At 46.1% G+C, this 18,832-nt stretch overlaps 2 protein-coding genes across 3 annotated transcripts; one reads left to right on the top strand and one right to left on the bottom strand.

Moving 5' to 3' along the window:
• Window positions 1-1,768: 1,768 nt before the first annotated feature.
• ngfrb (nerve growth factor receptor b) lies at window positions 1,769-11,852 on the bottom strand. Its single transcript, XM_049760059.2, has 6 exons — window positions 11,574-11,852; window positions 9,372-9,510; window positions 7,365-7,727; window positions 4,091-4,319; window positions 3,777-3,937; window positions 1,769-3,692 (listed from the first exon to the last, which is right to left on the bottom strand). Exons 1-6 carry the CDS (start codon window positions 11,625-11,627, stop codon window positions 3,355-3,357), a joined length of 1,284 nt encoding a protein of 427 aa, XP_049616016.1. The 5' UTR covers window positions 11,628-11,852; the 3' UTR covers window positions 1,769-3,354.
• A 1,498-nt stretch (window positions 11,853-13,350) lies between these two features.
• Window positions 13,351-18,792, top strand: slc4a1b (solute carrier family 4 member 1b (Diego blood group)). 2 transcript variants are annotated; one of them, XM_049760043.2, is made up of 17 exons: window positions 13,351-13,453; window positions 13,706-13,745; window positions 14,869-15,043; window positions 15,125-15,260; window positions 15,334-15,406; window positions 15,479-15,521; window positions 15,592-15,776; window positions 15,839-16,043; window positions 16,136-16,339; window positions 16,407-16,555; window positions 16,644-16,838; window positions 16,912-17,319; window positions 17,387-17,553; window positions 17,628-17,869; window positions 17,952-18,121; window positions 18,201-18,374; window positions 18,457-18,792. In XM_049760043.2, exons 3-17 carry the CDS (start codon window positions 14,890-14,892, stop codon window positions 18,535-18,537), a joined length of 2,586 nt encoding a protein of 861 aa, XP_049616000.1. In that variant the 5' UTR covers window positions 13,351-13,453; window positions 13,706-13,745; window positions 14,869-14,889; the 3' UTR covers window positions 18,538-18,792. The 2 variants fall into 2 exon arrangements, with proteins under 2 accessions (XP_049616000.1, XP_049616001.1); XM_049760044.2 differs by lacking the exon at window positions 13,351-13,453 and having other exon boundaries at window positions 13,580-13,745; window positions 16,912-17,160; window positions 17,230-17,319.
• Window positions 18,793-18,832: the final 40 nt, after the last annotated feature.

Raw genomic sequence — 18,832 nt, 5'->3', positions numbered from 1 at the left:
GTCTCAAACGAAAGTATATTGACCACTTCATAAAATGTTCTATGCAGCACCTGAGGGAAAGCGATACATGAATAATAGAGAGTGTGAATGTTGCTATGATGGAGTCGTTCGTACGGGGGCAGGTGAACGATGGTCACGTGACACGGCTTAATAGAATTTCCCCGAGTGGACTCTCCCATCCACTCGTCCGTCCATTTGCTCCGAGCGCAGATTCAATTTCATCACTCTTCACTTAATTGGCAGCTGCCGGTCGGCCGGAGCTTCCTTGTGTTTTTTTTTTTTCTTCTCCTATGCAAACTCAGGAGAAGAATGAGGAGAGTCGGAAGGGGCGAGCGGGCAAACCGCAGCACTTCATTTTTATGGATGGACAGTTTGTAAAAGCAATGAGTTAGCCCCTGAGTAGCCTGCTGTAAACAAAGTAGAACACTCAATGGGGTCTTAAAAAATAAAAAAAAACGCAATGCTTCGATTAGAGCTAATTTGAACCACAATTTTTTATTCCTGGACGCAAAACATTTTGGGGCTAATGAATTTCTTATGGCCTCGCCCTAAGTACGGCGTTCCCCCCACGGATCACCCTGTGTGTTATTCTGAGTAGCAACCTCTGGGAAAATCTTTCACCGACGACTTCCACAACCTTGCGGTTTTTTTGACCTTCCTGGGGGAGTCTTCTTTCCTGTTTGGCCCCTGAAGTGATTCAAAGAGTAAATAAAGTGTGCGTAAATCAACATGACAAAGCTCCAAAGATATCGAATCACTTTTCCAGTCGTAGAGAAACAAGCGCGAACGTGTTCGGCGTATTTTTCTTGTCGAAATAAAATGAATGACCTCAAATGAAGTGTGGTACGACTATCACTAGTGGTACTTGTGCGCACTCTAGTGGTAGTAGAAAGAATTAACGCTTGAACACAGCTCAGTTGTATTTAACTTTTTGTCTTCGGATCTTGAAACATAGTATTTATATTTTTGTCACAAGTTAAAAAAGATGTCCTACGCGTTCGGTCAGCCTTCCGCGCTGACACATGGTTCCTCTTCACACGTCCCAACATTCCTCGCAAACGACCCACTGGAGGTTGAACGCCGTTGGAGCGTGAATGTGTTTCCCATTTGGACTCGGGTTGACTTCCGAACCGATCTCCACTTTTGGTACTTAAATCTGACTTAACCCCACGATGACTTAGAATAATATAGAATCCGCGGGGGCAAATGCGGACAGCGTGTGTGATTTCATGCATCATTAGCTTCTCGTCTTACTTCATGGACTTCATCGACTTGACGGACTGTTTGTTGTCTCGGACTCGGGCCACATGCGTGAAGCGTGAAATATTTCTTTCCACTTTGCAAATCTCAGTTGTCCTGTTTGGATTGGATTACTTGCCATAGGGATGTTTTGGGACTTTTGGGTCAAATCTCAGTGGACTTATAAAACTCTTTTTTTTTTTTTAATGCTATGCTAGCTCCTACGCGTAATGAAAAAAATGCCAATAAATAGCATTGTTGTAGTTGTATTATCATTTTTATCAGACTATAGCAGTTCTCACTGATATACATATTCTTTATCCTCTGCAAAGAATGATTATTAATACCGCATCTAATTAAGTCAGTTTTTCATTTGTATCTATTTCTTTTTTATACTGCCCCCAGATGGCCACACGAGAAGGGGCAGCACAATATCCATTAAATTTAAGCAACCCAAAAACATGAGAGAAGCTCTTTATTAATTTACATTCTTTATAATGATCTCATTATTAACAAAAAGATACACAAGGATTTTGAAGCTTTTTATTTCAACAGCATAATGAATACATATTCTCGCGTTAGCTGGCCGTTAATGAATAATTGAAACGGATTCATGACCTTTATCACTGTAGAAGAAGCTCTGAGATTCACATTAAGTATAATACAGTATGTTAGTATATGAGGAACATTCACGTATGGTCAGATAGAGCAGAGCTGTACATTTCAGCTACATCAAGAGCTCACCTCATTTTTGCATCATCACTACAACACGACGCTCAAGTGCAAAAATCAGGACAAAACAAAAATACTGTCCAGAGGAAAAAGTGTCCCCTCACACTTTCCAAATTTTTGACACGCTGGAAAGTTAGAATAACACATGAGAGGATTTTTATGACACAAGCATGCATGCAATGTTGTTTTCCCCAATATGTAAATATTTATGTCGGTCTTAATACATTTCCTAAAAAAATAAAAGAAAGAAACTTGAAGTATTTAAAGTTGTTACAAAAACATCGAAGACTGTTCAACATCAAAAAGCCCGGAAATGGTTGCCAGGCACTTGTGATGTAAAACAGACAAACGGAATTAATTACACATTGAAGTGCTACAATGAAAAGAAAAGTGGAAATACCTTCATTTCAGTAACGATAAGATCTGCTCCTTCAAATATACTACCCCCCCCCCCTCCCTCGGCACAATCTTAATAATAAAAAAAACATAAAAATGAACAGAAATACATTTTAAAAAATAGGTGCTTGGTTTCATATCTGGGCAGCATAATTGATAACTTGGAAAAGCCCACCGCCATGATTGTTGAGTTGCTCGGAGGTTGGCCGTACCCTGAGAAAGGAATGCGGAGAGGATAGCGAGGAAACCCTTTGCATTTTGATTTGCATCCCCATCGCGTGTGCGTTGGTTAGTTTGATGTTTTTTAACTCGAGGCTTGCTATACTGTCTGCATGCACGTTTACGTAATGTAGCTTGGTCACGTGTAGCATATTAGTACACTGGGTTTAGTAGTATATAAAAGATATGGGCTTAATAATGGAAAACATATTTCATTTATCGTGATTTTTTTTCCTAGCTTCTACTAGGTGTAAAAAGGGGCGGCCACTATTTGCGATATGAATGCTAGGCAGTCATTTGTGTTGAAATGTACATTGTGTCTTTGCTAGAATAAATCCATGCATGGTTACATGTCGCGAGTGGGGGACCGACCGGTCGACGTTATACGTGCTGACTCCGAGTTCAACGACCTTAGAGGCCTATGATCCACGATCCTGTAGACGATTCCTCGGTGAGGAGTTCCATTTCGAAAGAATCCAAACATCCTCCGCTTAGCGTGTCACGCTTGCGAAGATCCAGACCCCTTGCTAGAATGGACGCTTCATCCTGTAGGCAGCCATTTGTCAATGCAAAATGAAGAGGCGGAAATGTAAATAATCAGCTACAGCCTGGAGAGTCTCGAACACGTCTTTGGTACAACCGCGGCTCGTCGTAACACCGATAGCCGAGATTAAAGGTCGCGGATCCATATTGGAATGATTGCAGAGCAAACTGGTAAAGCTAATTTCCTTCCATGTCCAGAGAAAGATAAAGAACTGCTTCGTCCGTTTAGACCACGGAGGTGGCGGTGGGTTTAGGGCCGACGGGACTGAGCGCCAAACTCTGGGCGATGTCGCCGCGGTTGATCTTGCGCAGCGCCGTGCACAGCGCGTCCACGCTGGCGCAGTCCTTGCTGGCCCAATCAGACAGGAGCGCTCGCACCGGGTGCTGGTCCTGGCGGAAGGCGGCGATGCGGTCCTCCTCGTAGCCCAGGAGGCCCGCCAGATTGCACCAGTCGTCCTCCATGTTGCCGTCGTCCCCTTCGCCGCCGTTGAACAGCAGCTGCTCCACCTTGTCTCTGGTGTGGAGAGGCAGCAGCAGGCAGGGCTCCTCATCCATTGTGAGCACTGGAACAGTCAAGGTGGTCAAAGCATGCACCAGAACCTCTGTGGTAGCTCCAGAGGCTCAAAATGCTAAAAGGTTTTTGTTACCCGTGTGTGTTTGGGTCTGGCCCAGCTGCTCCTGCAGACTCTGGCTGTCCACCGAGATGCCGCTGTCGCTGTGCAGTTTCTCGCCCTCGGGCGACGGGGTCTGGTTCTGGTTGGACGTGCAGTTGTTGGCCTGCTGTTTGTTCTGCTTGCAGCTGTTCCACCTACACAGCGAGAAGGGAAGACGTCAGCCCCTTCGTAAATAAATGCGACACCATTAATAAATGCAGCAGGGTGTGGCCAACGGAAAAACAGCTTAGTCATCAAATATGTATTGTCGGGAATTGTGGTTTTGTTGTCCACCGCCATTTGCTCACCTCTTGAAGATGATGAAGGCCACCACGCCGACCACGACGGCCGCCAAGACCGAGCAGTAGACGGGGATGAGCTTGTTGTTCAGATTCTGGTAGATGGGCTCGTGGGAGTCGCCGTCAGTGGTGGCGGTGGCGCTGCTGTCCGTCGGGCCGTCCGACGGGGGGTCTTCTATTGGGAAGTCGTCGTAGGTGGGCTCGGTGAAGGGCGTCGGCGACACAGACGGGTACTGCGCTGTGAGGAGCAAACATTTGATTGTCATCAACAGTTGAGGTCTAGCACCGAAAACAGGAAGTCATGCCGAGGAACGGGGAATAGGTACCTCGAGAGAGAGCCGCTGAGTGCCGTGACGAGGCGAAAACATTTCAAATGTTATTAAGATGGATGCTGTGTGGCCAGCTTTTAGCCAGGGCCCGGAATTTTCAAAGTGAAATGTAATATACAATCAATCCTGAGCTCTTTAAAGCCATTGATTTCTCTAAGAACATTTGAAAGGGTTTGGGACTTTTCTTGCAGACTGAATATGATAATATATTCTTTATCCTCTGCAAAGAATCACTTTGATTGTGGACAATGTACAGAATCCTTAGCTTTTATTTTGATTGAAAAACAAAACCTTTTTTTGTGGGAGGCTGGAACAGATTAACGGCTGTTCCATTCACTTCAATAGGGAAAGATGATTTGACTTTTGACTCCATGTTGGGAGCTCTTCCCACCCGGAAGTGACATCACGGCCAAAAGGTCAATAAAAGTGATCCACTGCAGTGTAGTATTGATTTCCCTCCCGTTTCACCGTCTCTGTCTTTTTGGCTACTTGAAAGCAGACACCGATCCATGACAAAGATCCTCTTTGTCCCGTACGATAGCCCACTCATCCCCCCCAACCCTTTCTTTGCATTTTACTGCCTCTTGAACAGACGTTTTCTTTCCCAACAATCGCCGGCGCTCGTTTGGCGGCTCTCTGCTTTCCGAAGCGGCTTTTCAAAGGTAGTAACTCAATACGGTTTGTGTCCAATCCACCTGGTGATGTCCTTTTATTCTATTATCACCTCCCATCTCCGCATCTATGTGATCTCCAAGCAGACGTTGCTCCTCTGTCACCATATCCTCACCAGCTTATTTGTCTTTTCAAAGAGCAACCTGCCCCCCGTCTTCGCCAATACAGCGAAAAATGAAACAATCGGGAATAATCCCCTCGCTTGACAGTTCTCTCCTTGAGGCCGCAGTTCCTTCCTCGCATGATTTCCCCCCCTCTCATTTTTCTTTATGTGTGTGAGTGCGCTTTGCGACAAAATGCAATCAGCACTCGTGGAGGTCAACCAGAGAAACCGGAGAGCGCAGAGGAGTAACTCCATCGCTTTTATCGAACGGAGCGTGTTTTTCCAGCATCTGTTCTTTCACGCTTTGCTGTCTTTCTCCATCTCTGCCGCGGCTCCACCTTTGGTGACCTCGTCTTTATTATTATTTTTCTTGTCACAGTACAGAGCCAGGTCTGTGACGTCCGCCAGTTATTTGCAAAGAGGACAAAAAGCTGCGTGGAACTTTGCCCCGTGGATGAACGGAGGCACGAGCCGGAGTGCAAGAGTCGCGGTCGCCCCCTCTGTCCCGCATCACCTCCTAAAAATGTACTTTGTCCACAAAGGGGACGATTCAAGTGACAATACGCAACTTATGGGACTGGAGGAGCGGAGTCAGAGGTGGCACAAGTCTGTCGAGGCACACAATAAACGACTGTGGCCTATAGAGCTCGGCAGTCTGATGGCTCGGGGCCCACTGGGGATTCCTCCCGGGTTATTGATGTGCTAATGCTGTGGACATACTAAACGCGGAATGTCCGTGGCATTTTACTTTTGGCATCGCGCTCTTTCGACATCAGTCAAATCTTAATGGATAGACGGAAAGGAAAGCCCCCTCCAAACCGGTCTGTCGATTGTTCAATCGGCAAAATGACGCCAGCCATTGTTATTTGCAGACGATTAAAAAATATATGCCGTGCTATGATCCGACAGTATCCAAATTTAGTTTTTTTTACATCAATAATCAGGCACGAACATTAGACATTTAATCGTTTTTTTTTTTTTTGTGTCTGGAACAATTTAATGGCACTTCTATTCATCTCAACGATACCGCCGTAATTACAAACCCCGTCCGTCGTTTGTGATTACAAACTACAGGTTAGTTCGACGGATGTTGTGGTGCCATGTCTGCAAGATCTCAAGTTCCTACTTGTCGTTACTCAGGCGGCGGCGGCGGCGGCCCGCTGGCTCTTTCTCCACCCTGCCGACTGACTGAGTCCCAGCCTTCGTCTGACTGGCCTAATGCATACGGACGTCTGGCGGCGGCTCTACAGATTCGGAGGCAGCGATAACGCGAGTGCTCGGCTAAAAAGATTAACGCGGGCAATAAGGAGCTCGTGATTAGGTTAGAGCGACGAATGATGATGCCGCCCTTACGCGGCCGGCGCGGGCGCCCCTCCGGCTATTGCGGCTGGAAAAACCAGCACGTTTGCTTCGGTCACGTGATGCGCCGTGTTGGTTATCTAAAAGGACCAAGTGCGGTTCTGGCTCCTTAAGATTCTGATCTTCCCGACTTCCTTTTCTCCCTCTCTCAATGCAATCAAGTTGCATTAAAGAAGCCTCCTCAATGGAACATCGCCATTGACCTCATTTGGTGGCAAGGGAAGCTCGTCTTGATACGGCTCCTCGTATAGTTCACGATGATTTCACATTAATGGCCAAACAAAAAGGGTGAGGCATAAATGAGTCACTTCTGACTGGACTGTGATAACAGCGGCCTCGCGACCGACTGCCGCACGGCCGATCGGCACACTCCTTTCATTGTCACGGGACAAAAGCATTGATTTAATCTGCGAGGCATCGGGTCGTGGCGGTGGCCGCTGACGCCATCCGCGGGGAATTTGAGATGTGAAGTTTGATAGCCACAGGGTACAGTGATATATAAAAGGAAACTCAGAGCGCGGTTCATGGACGTGACCTTCCTGTAATCCCTCAACTTCCAGGAGAAAGACTCTTTGTGTTGTCGGGGGTAGCGACGCGTCGCCAAAGACAGCGGGGATGAGCTCCAGGATGACATTTGGATCAATGGATCAACAATGTGTCACATTGAGATGATGACAAGGGTCATCGACCGCAACATTGTTTGGATTCGTGACCTTGGGGCCATTCAGCCGACTGCGCTGGCTCTCGTCCCTGATTTTTCATTAATGGCCGTTTTGACTTAGAGTCCTGAAAGAAGCTCGCCTGAGATTTTGCGTCTTACCTTGACAGACGGTATCGGTGACAGCCGTGCAGGCCTGGAGTAGCAGCTCCTCGCCCTCGTCGCAGGTGGTGCAAGGGATGCAGGGCTCCCGCGAGCTCTCCTGGTCCGAGTAGGTGTCGCTGCCGCACTCCTCGCAAACGGTGTCGTGGTCCGACTCGCAGCTGAGGAGCATGCCCTGGCCCACGGGGCACTTGGTGCACGGCTCGCACCTCTGCGACAGGTCGTTCAGGTAGAAGCCGTAGTTGCACACGCAGGTGGCGTCGTTAGCGTCCGTACACGGCGTCTCCATGCGGAACAGGCCCGTGCATTTCGTGCAAGGCTGACATCGCTCGGTGTGGCTGAAGTTTTCCGAGAAGGTTTCGCCTGAAAGCCAAAGAAAGCGAATGACCTTTTTGTATTTTTTGCAGGGGGGGTGGTGAGAACAAAAAAACATTTGACTTTAAATGCCTGATGTTTTCTAGCAGAATCAATATGAAATGTTATATGGAATTGTATCTCAGATGGATTGAGAACTGGGAAACACTAAATTATGCAACAGACCCATTTGTAGGAGCATCCACGCGAGTGCGACACGTGGATAAATCGGGAGATGGTCGGATCTCACCACCGCAGATTAGTGGCCGTCATTTTTTGATAGGCGGCACACATTTGAGGTGATGGAACGCGATGGAGCCAAAGTTTGAAAGGTCTTGGTGTTTGGTGTCACCGGACCACCCACTGCAGTGATGAACTGGAGAGATTGGCAGATGGAGCGTCACTCGAGATGAACCCCGAGCGTTGGGGTCTGATGCTATCAGATGTGGCCTCCTCTCATTTTTGGGTGGTCCCTTGGTTTCTACGTGGCGGGGATGGGGGTTGCCCTGTTTACCAGATCTACTCAGACCTCCGCCTTCTCCTCCCCGAATGCTCTCAGAGCCATTATCATAATGCCGTTCATCAATAATGCAAGTCAATACATTAATAACGCGAGGCTACAGATGGTCTTTTCCTGGCGAAGTTTTCTGTTGTTGCCTTCACGGACAATAGGAAAGGACAGTTTTGTGAAAAGTCCCACTCCAATTGTTCCTCCTTTAGTTTTTCAGGTTGCGTTGAAAAGCACTTGTCAAAGTCACTTTACTGATAGTGTGTCTTTTTTTTTTTCTTTTTTTTTTCTTTTCTCCAGGACTTGACTCAAAGCCATCTGCTTTCATGGCACCTTTTTTCACGTGTCTGCGGTTGATCATGTCTGAGCAGCTGAACTGTGATTCTTAAGTACTGATGATGCTGTTGGGCAATAACAGGAAGCCACAAGATTTGATTTCACCGAGATGGTCATTATTTTCAATTTACCAGACGAAAGACCCGTTAGGCATGTTTATTTTTTAATCATTTCAACCATCTGGTCCGACAGCATCTTGTGACCAAAATGTATTGTTGTGCCACTCAGCATCCTTCAAATAGGCGCCCATTAAAGTTTCCAACTCGACACAATTAGGTCAGCTCAAATGAAACTTTCTTTCTTACATTTTGGCACGGAATCGTTTTGGAAATATTCCCTCACGACCTGAATCATTTTGGAATGATGGGTCTCCTTATCTGGAACTTGACCCACATGGCTTTGCTGTTTCCTGGGAACAGAGCAGGCCCTGGCTCTCAACCAATCTTGGTCTGAATGTGACCTCTTGGAATAAGGCAGGCTCACATATAAATAACCTTCAGATGCGCCCTGAATGTTCTTCTAGAGTTCTTGACTCCTTCCATTCTTACCATGCCACTAAAAATCCTCCATTGTATATTTTTCTCCAACATTTGGACCGGCGCCCATTCTTAATATCTTCTGCCGGTGCTCTGCCCAGTGGAGCTTCACTCCCTACATGGTAACGGACAGCCAGCTTTCATTACCAGCTGATTTCCCAACATGCTGCCAAGCCAGGCTGAATCTTCTCAGCTTCTAAATGCAACTCTGACAATAACGAATCATGAAGGAACATCTATGCATGTTGTGAATTATATGTGTGTGTTCCTTACTGTCCAGGCAGGGCGCGCACACTGGTTGCGTGGCTCCGCACGGCTTGACGACACCCTCGCCGGGCGGACACTGTTTGCAGCATTTTCCGTCGGTGGTGTACTGACCCGACAGGCACGCTTCCTCGGCTGCGGCAACCATCTGCCAATCATCACACACATCGTCAGAATGGAAAAGACTACAGGAGGAAACAGGCAAGACACAGTAAACAAACGCTAGTTTTGTTAGCCCATCTATGGCATTTTGCTGTATGATTTAGCATTAAGCTAAAAAAATTTATGTTGACATGACATCATGTTTTCGCTACTCCTTCTAAAAGCAATGTCGTTGCGTAAACGCGAGATAACTTTACATCCTCCGAGTCCACAGAGGAAGATTTACACTTTAGTTGGCTCCCTTACAACTCAAAGACACAATTAATAATTGTTTCATTTGAAACAGCTCCAAAAAAAATGTCTGGGCAGTCCATTGTAAAATGACAAGCGGGAATATTCTTGTTTTTTTGCTCCCAGCGTTCCCATGATAATAACAGAAGTCATTTGTGGATGGGATTCCACATGGTCTGATCATTTTTGCAGGTTTGTACAAGCACTGCACTCTTACACGTACAGGTGCTTTTGCAAAAACATCAAGAAGTGAGCTTTTTTTTTTTCCTTCCTCAGCATTCTAATAACACACACATTAAAATGCCGATCTATTATTTGGCATCCAAACTAGTAAAGTGCTAAAGTGACAGTTAAACAAGGAACAAATATTTACAAATTGTAGCACACAAAGCAATTGGCTCGTGCCTCCTGCGCACAAACGAATTCCTCCACCGTCAAGTGTTTTTTTGACAGAGGTGCGATCTTTGTGTGTCACATTAAGGTGTGTGCGGAATGCTGCTGACAAAACATCAAGCGGCGCCCCCCGGGCTCCTGTGAGTCAGCTGGCAGGTACTTCGTATATGTCTGTGCGTGCACGTGTGCCACTTTGGGCTATTCCCCGAAGTGACACTTCGAAGGTTGGTCCCTTTTATAAAGTTGCCATGGTGCCTATCACAACACTGTATCTGAAATTTCAGTAAGCAAAAAGAGACACTGATGATCATCGGTTTGCAAAAGACAAAACGTAGATGTAAACTGTTAGCACCGTCGAACGTCGGAGGGCCTCACATGTGAACAAACCTGTTTGCGGATATTTGAGTGACACCTCTGAAACCACGCCAAGTCCCGCAGCACCTTTCATTCCATCCCCTTTTGACCTTTGACAGCTTATCATGTGCTACCATCTTAATAATAGACTTGATTTATATAACGGCAACCCAAGGATGCTTAACCATTAGTCCAGCGGGTAATTCTAACGTTGGCAAAGATAGGAGCGTCGTTTTAGCGTAGGAGTAGCTAGCTGATAGCCGCCTACGTCGTCGAGGTCAGAAACGAGTCGTCCTTGACGTAAGCAGAGTGTGGTAGACTTCCCAAGATGACGCAGAGAAAGGGCAGGATCCTTCTCGGCAGTGTCGGGAGGTTACGACGAATCCTATGCTAGCATCTAGTGCCCGATCAAAGCCGCTCCGAGGCATCTGGAGTCGTGACCTCGCTCGGACCAATCTCGCTAATGCCGCAGTCAATTTTCAGTTGGAGGCACTTAACCTCTGGACCCGGGCTGTCAGCGCTTGTTAAACCATTAGAGCGCCGCCGCGCTGGCCTTCCTTACAAGTCGGAGGTGGTTTCAATCCAGACGTATAGAAAAGGAGAGTTATCAATATTGCATGAACATGATGCACGGCGGGTGTCGACGTGTAAAACCTTGACGAACCCGCCGCGCCGCGCAGCCTTGACAAACCTGTCACACGTGACACAGCCGAGAATTATTTACGTCCTCGCAAGGCCTCGGAGGAACTTTTCCATAAATTAAGGAGGCTCTGATGATGGCTTGGTGGAGCTTCCGTGTTACGCTGCCTGCGGTCAAAATACGGTGGCGAATGTTGGAATAACATGTTAACACGGGGATCACATATCATAACATGGTTAGGGTAATTAAGACCTCGGAGGCCTCCGTGTCGAAATGCACGTCTTGAAAATCGCCAATGATTGACTAATATGTCATGACATCATTCCAGACAATTATCATGAGCAGCAGGTGCAGCTTCTGTCCCTTTGCAAGACTTTTTTTTTTCGACTTCAAGACACAAAAAACAACACTGTCACTCAAAAGTGACTCACCTGTCCAAGCAGTATAGCTATTAAAATCATATTGGTCCCGTAAGTCCTTCCCATCTTGCCGAGAGGAGCGTTTTAGCGGAAAGGATGACACGCTCACAGATTTCCAAGCGCAATCAACTGCTCGACCATGCTTGGGGTGTATCCCTAACAGAAGAAGAAGTCAGGCAGGGCGTCCGCAAACGCTCTTCAGTGTGCAGCTTCCACTCAAAGGCAGAGTTGGGCCCATCGGATGTTTGCTTCTTGTGCGATTTCTGCTCTTGTGACACCCGCTCGCAGCTCCAAGGCTTCCTCTCACTTCACCACGCCCACTACTCCTCCCCCCTCCACACACACCCACACACATGTACTGATTTTGATTGTTAAAAAGTGCACCCAAGTTTCACACTTTGCACACTGATTTAAAAAAATAGTTTAAATAATAAAGGGACCAACTTTTTCCGTAACACCCATTTTCACCCGCCATTGAATTTGTCATTTTTCCCCATTTTGTTCCATTGAACCAGCGCTGACCCCGATTCGCTCCTATTTTTATTTAACGCATCATTTTACGGCCACGCATTAAAGTCTTTAACTTCATGAACTTTTTAAGTCTTGTTTGGTCTTCCCCTTAAATGAAACACAGACTTCTTTCTTTCCTTTTTTTTCCCCCCTTTTTCTTTTAACTGCTCATTAAACTGTGACTCCTCGGACAAAACACTGCCGCCTTTATGCATGGGAGGACACGGCATTCTGTTGAATAATTTGACACCTGAGGCGAAATATTGCCTTGATATAAAACAAAATTAAAAAAAGCGCTCCCTGGGTTCACATCACGACGACCCACGCCGTCCCCTTAAAGATATTTAACTTGGAGAGTGTGTTTGCTGGTTTTATTGCCAAGCAAAGGATCTAAATTAATGATGGCCGTCGTGCATTTTTGCTGATGTGCCGACAGTGACATGGATTTTCTCTCTGTGTGCATCTGTTCCTCTTTGCATTCATACATTATTTATACGGCCACAGTAACCTCAGCTTCCCGCTCGTTTGCAGTCTTTATATGGTCGATCGGTGTAAATCGCACCATGTGGAAGCTATTTTTATTTTTTTTCTAACTAACCGTGACATTCAAGTGCTGTCAATGACAATGTGTACAGAGTCATGTTTGAACTCTGAACTTATTCATCAAGGAGTCATATTTTGACATCTAGGGACTTCTAGGACGCTTTTTGTCAATGAGTGGGTCTTTTGTATTGATCATATATGAGGAGACACAGTTGAAAAAAAAAAAATTCCCCTTCGGGCATATAGGCTCTCAATGCAGTCATTATATATCAATCCGGAAGATACTCACAGTGTTATAGAACTTAAAGATAATTCTGTCACATGTATTGATTGTATTCATCAATCTCTATGTGATATAGTATCAGATGTGCTTTTTTTGCAGGATGAATCAACCCTAGATGTGCAATTGCTGTGATACAATGTCGCCCCCTGCTGGTAGAGATCCACAGCTACTCCAAGTGAGTACTGTATCACACAAGACTATCATTATTCATTAGATTTTTCAGTGCAGCATTGATTTTATTAGATGTAAATGGATAATTTGTTTGTCTTTTTTAATAGTTTGATACTTGCATATGTTTTTACACCCAAGCCGGCCCTGCTGACCAATCTTGACACTGGCTTGTCATTTATTTGAGGTCAAGTATTCAGTATATATATTTATTTGTCACTGCAGAGTCAATCATAATTGCACACCCACTCCAGTAGGTGGCATAACCCTCTGATGGTTTCAGGTCATAAATTCCGCTATGGAGCACCTCAAAACTTCTTCTCCGTTGGACGTTGAGCGTCCTGGCCTACGGACAGCACGGAGAGCAACCATGCTTAGCCTTTTGAAGGTGAGCACCTCAACCCAAAAGTGCAATCCAAGCCTTTGTTGACCTCTAAACACGGACATTAAATGGGATAAGATGCTGGTTGCGTAATGACATAGTGTGACATAGCAAGCAGCTGTATATACTATCAATATTATGGGTGCTGGATGTCAGACTGTCAATCGGATGCACGCATGGGCGTACCACCCATCATCTTGCAGCATGCATCCGTACATATAGCCTTTTATAAAGTCGCACTTTGCTCTTGTTTCCCAGGTCAGTCGCCTGTCACCGCTTCTGTGGATGACTGCACGAGGTAGGTGCCACCGTCGCTCCGAAAGTTCCGACTACCATGACGAGTTTTAATAGGAAAGCCGTGCAGTGTTAGTTAGTAAATTTGCGGTATTTTATCTAACACCTGCTGAATGATAAATAATCAAATAAAGTATATATGGACAGGTATGACATCATAGTAGTAATAATAATAATATTAAATCCATGTCATAGTAACTTTGCGTGATGTAGAGTTGGATTACCTGCTCTGGTCTGACACCATATTATAAATTAAAATGATTTGTGAAAAGCTTTATTTTGAGTAAGATGTCAAAAATGAGACTCATTTCTTTATTGAGAACAAATGTGTTCATTCAGAATTTGCTTTGCAGCTAATCTGAAGAATATAACATAGGTGATTATTCTGATATATTGTTATCAATGTTGTACAGTAGATTGTGGAGAAAATGCATTTTAAACTTGGTGGTAATCATATGAAGTATTTTTGAGGTGGTACTTGGTGTAAAAAGTCAAAGAGCCGATGAAGATGATGAGCCTCTCAGTGCAGCTTTTAGTTCTAATGTCACACTGTCACTCACGTCGAGGCAGTCAACACACACACACACACAGGCGCCACTCATACTTCCGCCAAATGTCAATCCAATATTAATCTCCCGCCCCTTTGTTCATCCGTGTTTTGGAAATAAATCATTCTGTTTCCACATTCAACTTCCGCGTCTACGGAATGCGCCGCCGGACAACACCTCATTAACTTTCTCACTTCAAGAAAAACCAATCGGAATTGAAGTCATTGTCGTCCGTGTAGAATAATAAACATTTTTATGCAGCAATAGCACATTTATATTGAAACGGGTAGTAAATACACAACGATAAATTCTGATTCAAATATTTTGATTTCCACAATCCAGCCAAACGAGCCATAGCTGTCACACACTGTCAAATGAGGGACACGCACACTTCTAGCGTATTGACATTCCAAACATGCCCTGGATGAGCTGTCACCGGCCCAAAGCTTACTACCACTATGTTTAACCTTTAGACATACTCCAAGATGTCAATGCAGACAAAGGCTTGACCAAAACAATTTACGCAAAGGCCAAATCATCTCAAATCATCTCCCATGTTCTTGCATTTGCTCGCCACAGTTGTCGCTGAGAACGTCGACGATGGACCACAAGGAGCAGACCTACTGGCAGGAGACGGGGCGATGGGCGGCCAACGAGGAGAGCTTCGATCCCCAGTCCGGCGTGTGGGCGTCCTCGCCCGTCTCGTACCTCACCTTCAAGAGTCTGGTCCAGTTGCGACGTTCCATGAACACTGGTCATCTATTAATCAAGAAAGAACTCTCCAAATGTCACATTGGGAGACAATAAAAATGTGCCCACCATTTTCTGCATCCAGGTGTGGTGCTTTTTGACTGTGCGGAGAAAACCTTGGATGACATCGCAGAGAAGATGGTCGCTGAGATGCTTAAGCAGAAGCAGATCAGACCAGGAGACCAGGAGGGGGTCATGAAATGCCTCCTCCAGAACCGCTGGTAGACTCCAAAACAAGCAGTGGGGAATCGCTCCACTTGTAATCTCCAACCATTTTGCATTTCATCCCTCCAGCCAACAAGCCGATCCAGAGAGTCAAGCCCTGACGGACGGAGCGGACCTCCACAGGTTCTCCGTCAAGGAAAGGGTACGACTTGAAGTGATAAGTAAAATAAAAGACAATCTCGAGGAACTCAATCCGTCAATCTGTTTTGTGCAGAAGGAAGAATCTGACCACGTCGAGGCTTCAATGGTGTTAGTAGGTGGGAAAGTTCACTGTCACATAATCAAAGTTGCATCCATCTTGAGGCACCTAAACATTTTTTGCCGCAGGAGTTTTGGACTTCCTGGAAAAGCCAGCCGTCGTCTTTGTGCGTCTGAAAGAGGCGGCGGCGCTCGACTCGGCCTTGGAAGCTCCAGAGCCGATACGCTTCGTCTTGGTCCTGATCGGGCCCGCCAATGCCGAATTGGATTACCATGAAACCGGGCGAGCCATGGCGGCGCTCATGGCCGATAAAGTGAGTCTGCCGACGCTCAGAAGTGGAAGTCCGCTATTATTACCTTCGTTTGTGTCCACCAGTTGTTCAACCAGACGGCGTCTCGGGCGAAAAGCCTCCGAAATCTGACCGAAGCCGTAGGCGACTTCATGGACTGCAGCATCGTCATCCCACCCACCGAGATCCAAAACGAAGCCATGCTCTCCTCCATCGTCAACTTCCAGAAGAAATTGCTGAAGGATAGAGTCCACTCGTCGGAGCCCGTGTTGGAAAGCAAGCCGAGTCAGAGTAAGGCCACCAAAGCTTGTGGAGAAATTGTCATGGAAAAGCTTTTTAGAGGTGACATTTCAGAACCTAATCAAGTTTTGGGTTTCTTGCAGTTACATTCTCTTCCGCACCACCGCCCGAAGACCCCCTGTCCCGCACGGGTCGACCGTTCGGCGGGATGATACGAGACATTCGAAGACGATACCAGTATTACAAGAGCGACATTACCGACGCTCTCAACGCTCAGGTCCTTGCTGCCATTATCTTCATCTACTTTGCAGCTCTCTCTCCTGCCATCACTTTTGGGGGCCTCCTAGGTCTGTATGCAGTACCAATATAATTAAATGAGATGGTGGTGCTTAGCTGTGGTACGTCTTCGTTCAGCGGACAAGGTGGAGGATATGATGGGCGTCTCGGAGCTTCTCATCTCCACAAGCATCCAGGGGATTATCTTCTGTTTCGTTGCCGCCCAGCCTGTTCTTGTCATCGGCTTCTCCGGTCCTTTGTTAGTGTTTGAAGAGGCCTTCTTTGCTGTGAGTCAGAAAAAAATAAAAAGAATCAAAATGACGCGTTGAGCAGATTATTTGTCGTAACGTGAGGACACATGTCTTGTTGATCCAGTTCTGCAAGTCCCAGGAGATCGAGTACATCGTCGGGCGAGTATGGGTGGGCGTGTGGCTGGTGATCATCGTGGTGGTCATCGTAGCGTGCGAGGGAAGCTTCCTGGTGCGCTTCATCTCCCGCTTCACCCAGGAGATCTTCTCCATCCTCATCTCCATCATCTTCATCTACGAAACCTTCGCCAAGCTCGCCAGGGTAATCCTTCATCCGTTGCTCGTCTTCCTTCACCCGAAATGATGCCGAGTACAAAACTCTCCCACCTTTCCAGATCTTCAAGGCTCATCCGCTGATTCTGAATTACGATCATCTGAACGCATCTTTAGAAAACCCCTGGCACCCAAAAGTGGAACGGACGGTCATGTTCGACAACGAGACAGGCAACACGACCGTCATCGCCCGAACTTTAATGCCAGCCTACCCTAACACAGCCCTGCTCTCCATGTGCCTCATGCTTGGCTGTTTCTTCATCGCATATTTCTTGCGCCAGTTCAAGAACGGAACATTTCTGCCGGGAAAGTTGAGTAGCTCTTTTTACCCTTTACCCCAAACTATTATTCAAGTCCTCATCATGGTGTTGCTCTTACAGGTCAGACGTTTGTTGGGTGATTTTGGTGTGCCCATTGCCATTTTCCTGATGATTGTGGTGGACTACTCCATTGGAGACACCTACACTCAGGTTGGCGTGGAGTGAATGCCTTGCATATTTCTAAGACATTGTTTTTAAAAAGCAAATCTATCTGTAGAAACTGGTGGTCCCTAAAGGTCTGATGGTGTCGAATCCCGCCAAAAGGGGCTGGCTCATCAACCCATTTGGCGAGCACTCACCCTTCCCCGTATGGATGATGTTTGCATGCTGCGTTCCGGCTTTGCTCGTCTTCATCCTCATCTTCTTGGAGTCTCAAATCACAACGTAGGTCTTATGGCGTTTCATAAGAAAAAGCTTCTTGGATAAGATGGTTGATGTCCTCAAATGAAATGCCCCAGCTTGATCGTGAGCAAACCCGAGAGGAAGATGGTCAAAGGCTCCGGCTTCCACTTTGACCTTCTGATTTTGGTGGGCATGGGCGGAATCAGCGCCATATTTGGCGTGCCGTGGCTCAGCGCCGCCACCGTGCGCTCTGTCACTCACGCCAACGCCCTCACCGTCATGAGCAAAGGAACCAAACCTGTGATCGAGAAGGTGCTGGAACAGAGGGTCAGCGGCATTGTTGTAGCCCTACTGGTTGGTAAGTGAAGGTCACAAGTAACTCCCAAGTACCCTGACACTTATTGTTTACAAACATTATGAAAATATTTCTTTGTTTTTAGGTCTGTCCATTTTAATGGAGCCCATCCTGAAATTGATTCCCATGGCAGCCTTGTTTGGGATCTTCCTCTACATGGGTGTCACCTCACTCAACGGCATCCAGCTGTGGGATCGTATGCTGCTTCTGCTCATCCCCAAAAAATATCATCCCAACGAGCCGTATGCAACCAAAGTAAGAATCGCTGGTTGCCACGACTACCACATCCGGCGGGATTTGGGCTTGGGTTCTAACGTGACACTTTTGATGGCAGGTGAACACCAAAAGAATGCACTTGTTCACAGTCATCCAGATCGTGTCCCTCGCTCTTCTGTGGATTATTAAATCCAGTCCGGCATCCCTCGCACTCCCATTCATACTCATCCTCACCATTCCCTTACGCATGTTCATGACTGGGCGTCTCTTCACCGAGCTGGAGATGAAATGCGTAAGTGGCTTTTCAGTTTAATCCAGCACACTTTATGGATGTGAATGTTAAACTCTTAATTTACATTTCTATTGTTGTTTAGTTGGATGCTGATGACGCCAAAGTGACCTTTGAGGAGGAGCCGGGACAAGATGTCTACTGGGAAACTCAGATGCCATTGTAGATATAGAGAATGGCCACTTGGAATAAAAAATAAATTAAAAAAAAAAACAGAAAACACCACTCAAATTTGCTGGGAATTGTATTCCATTAAAAGTGGCTATAGAATAGTTCTTACGAACTGTTATTTAAATATGACAAATCATTTTTTTCTAATTAAAAGAAAATTGGCCGTCAGGCTATTGGTGCCTTTTTCCTACTCATGAAAAGACTTAATATTTTACTGAAAGTCAATAAAATGATCATTGCGGAAACATTCCATCGTGGATTATAGTCTTCCTTCTAACATAAACACAAAA

The sequence above is a fragment of the Syngnathus scovelli genome, chromosome 21, assembly GCF_024217435.2.
Source record: "Syngnathus scovelli strain Florida chromosome 21, RoL_Ssco_1.2, whole genome shotgun sequence".
NCBI classification, from domain to species: domain Eukaryota; kingdom Metazoa; phylum Chordata; class Actinopteri; order Syngnathiformes; family Syngnathidae; genus Syngnathus; species Syngnathus scovelli.
Note: the sequence above shows the minus strand (reverse complement) of the source record. Positions and strands in the feature narration are given on the sequence as shown.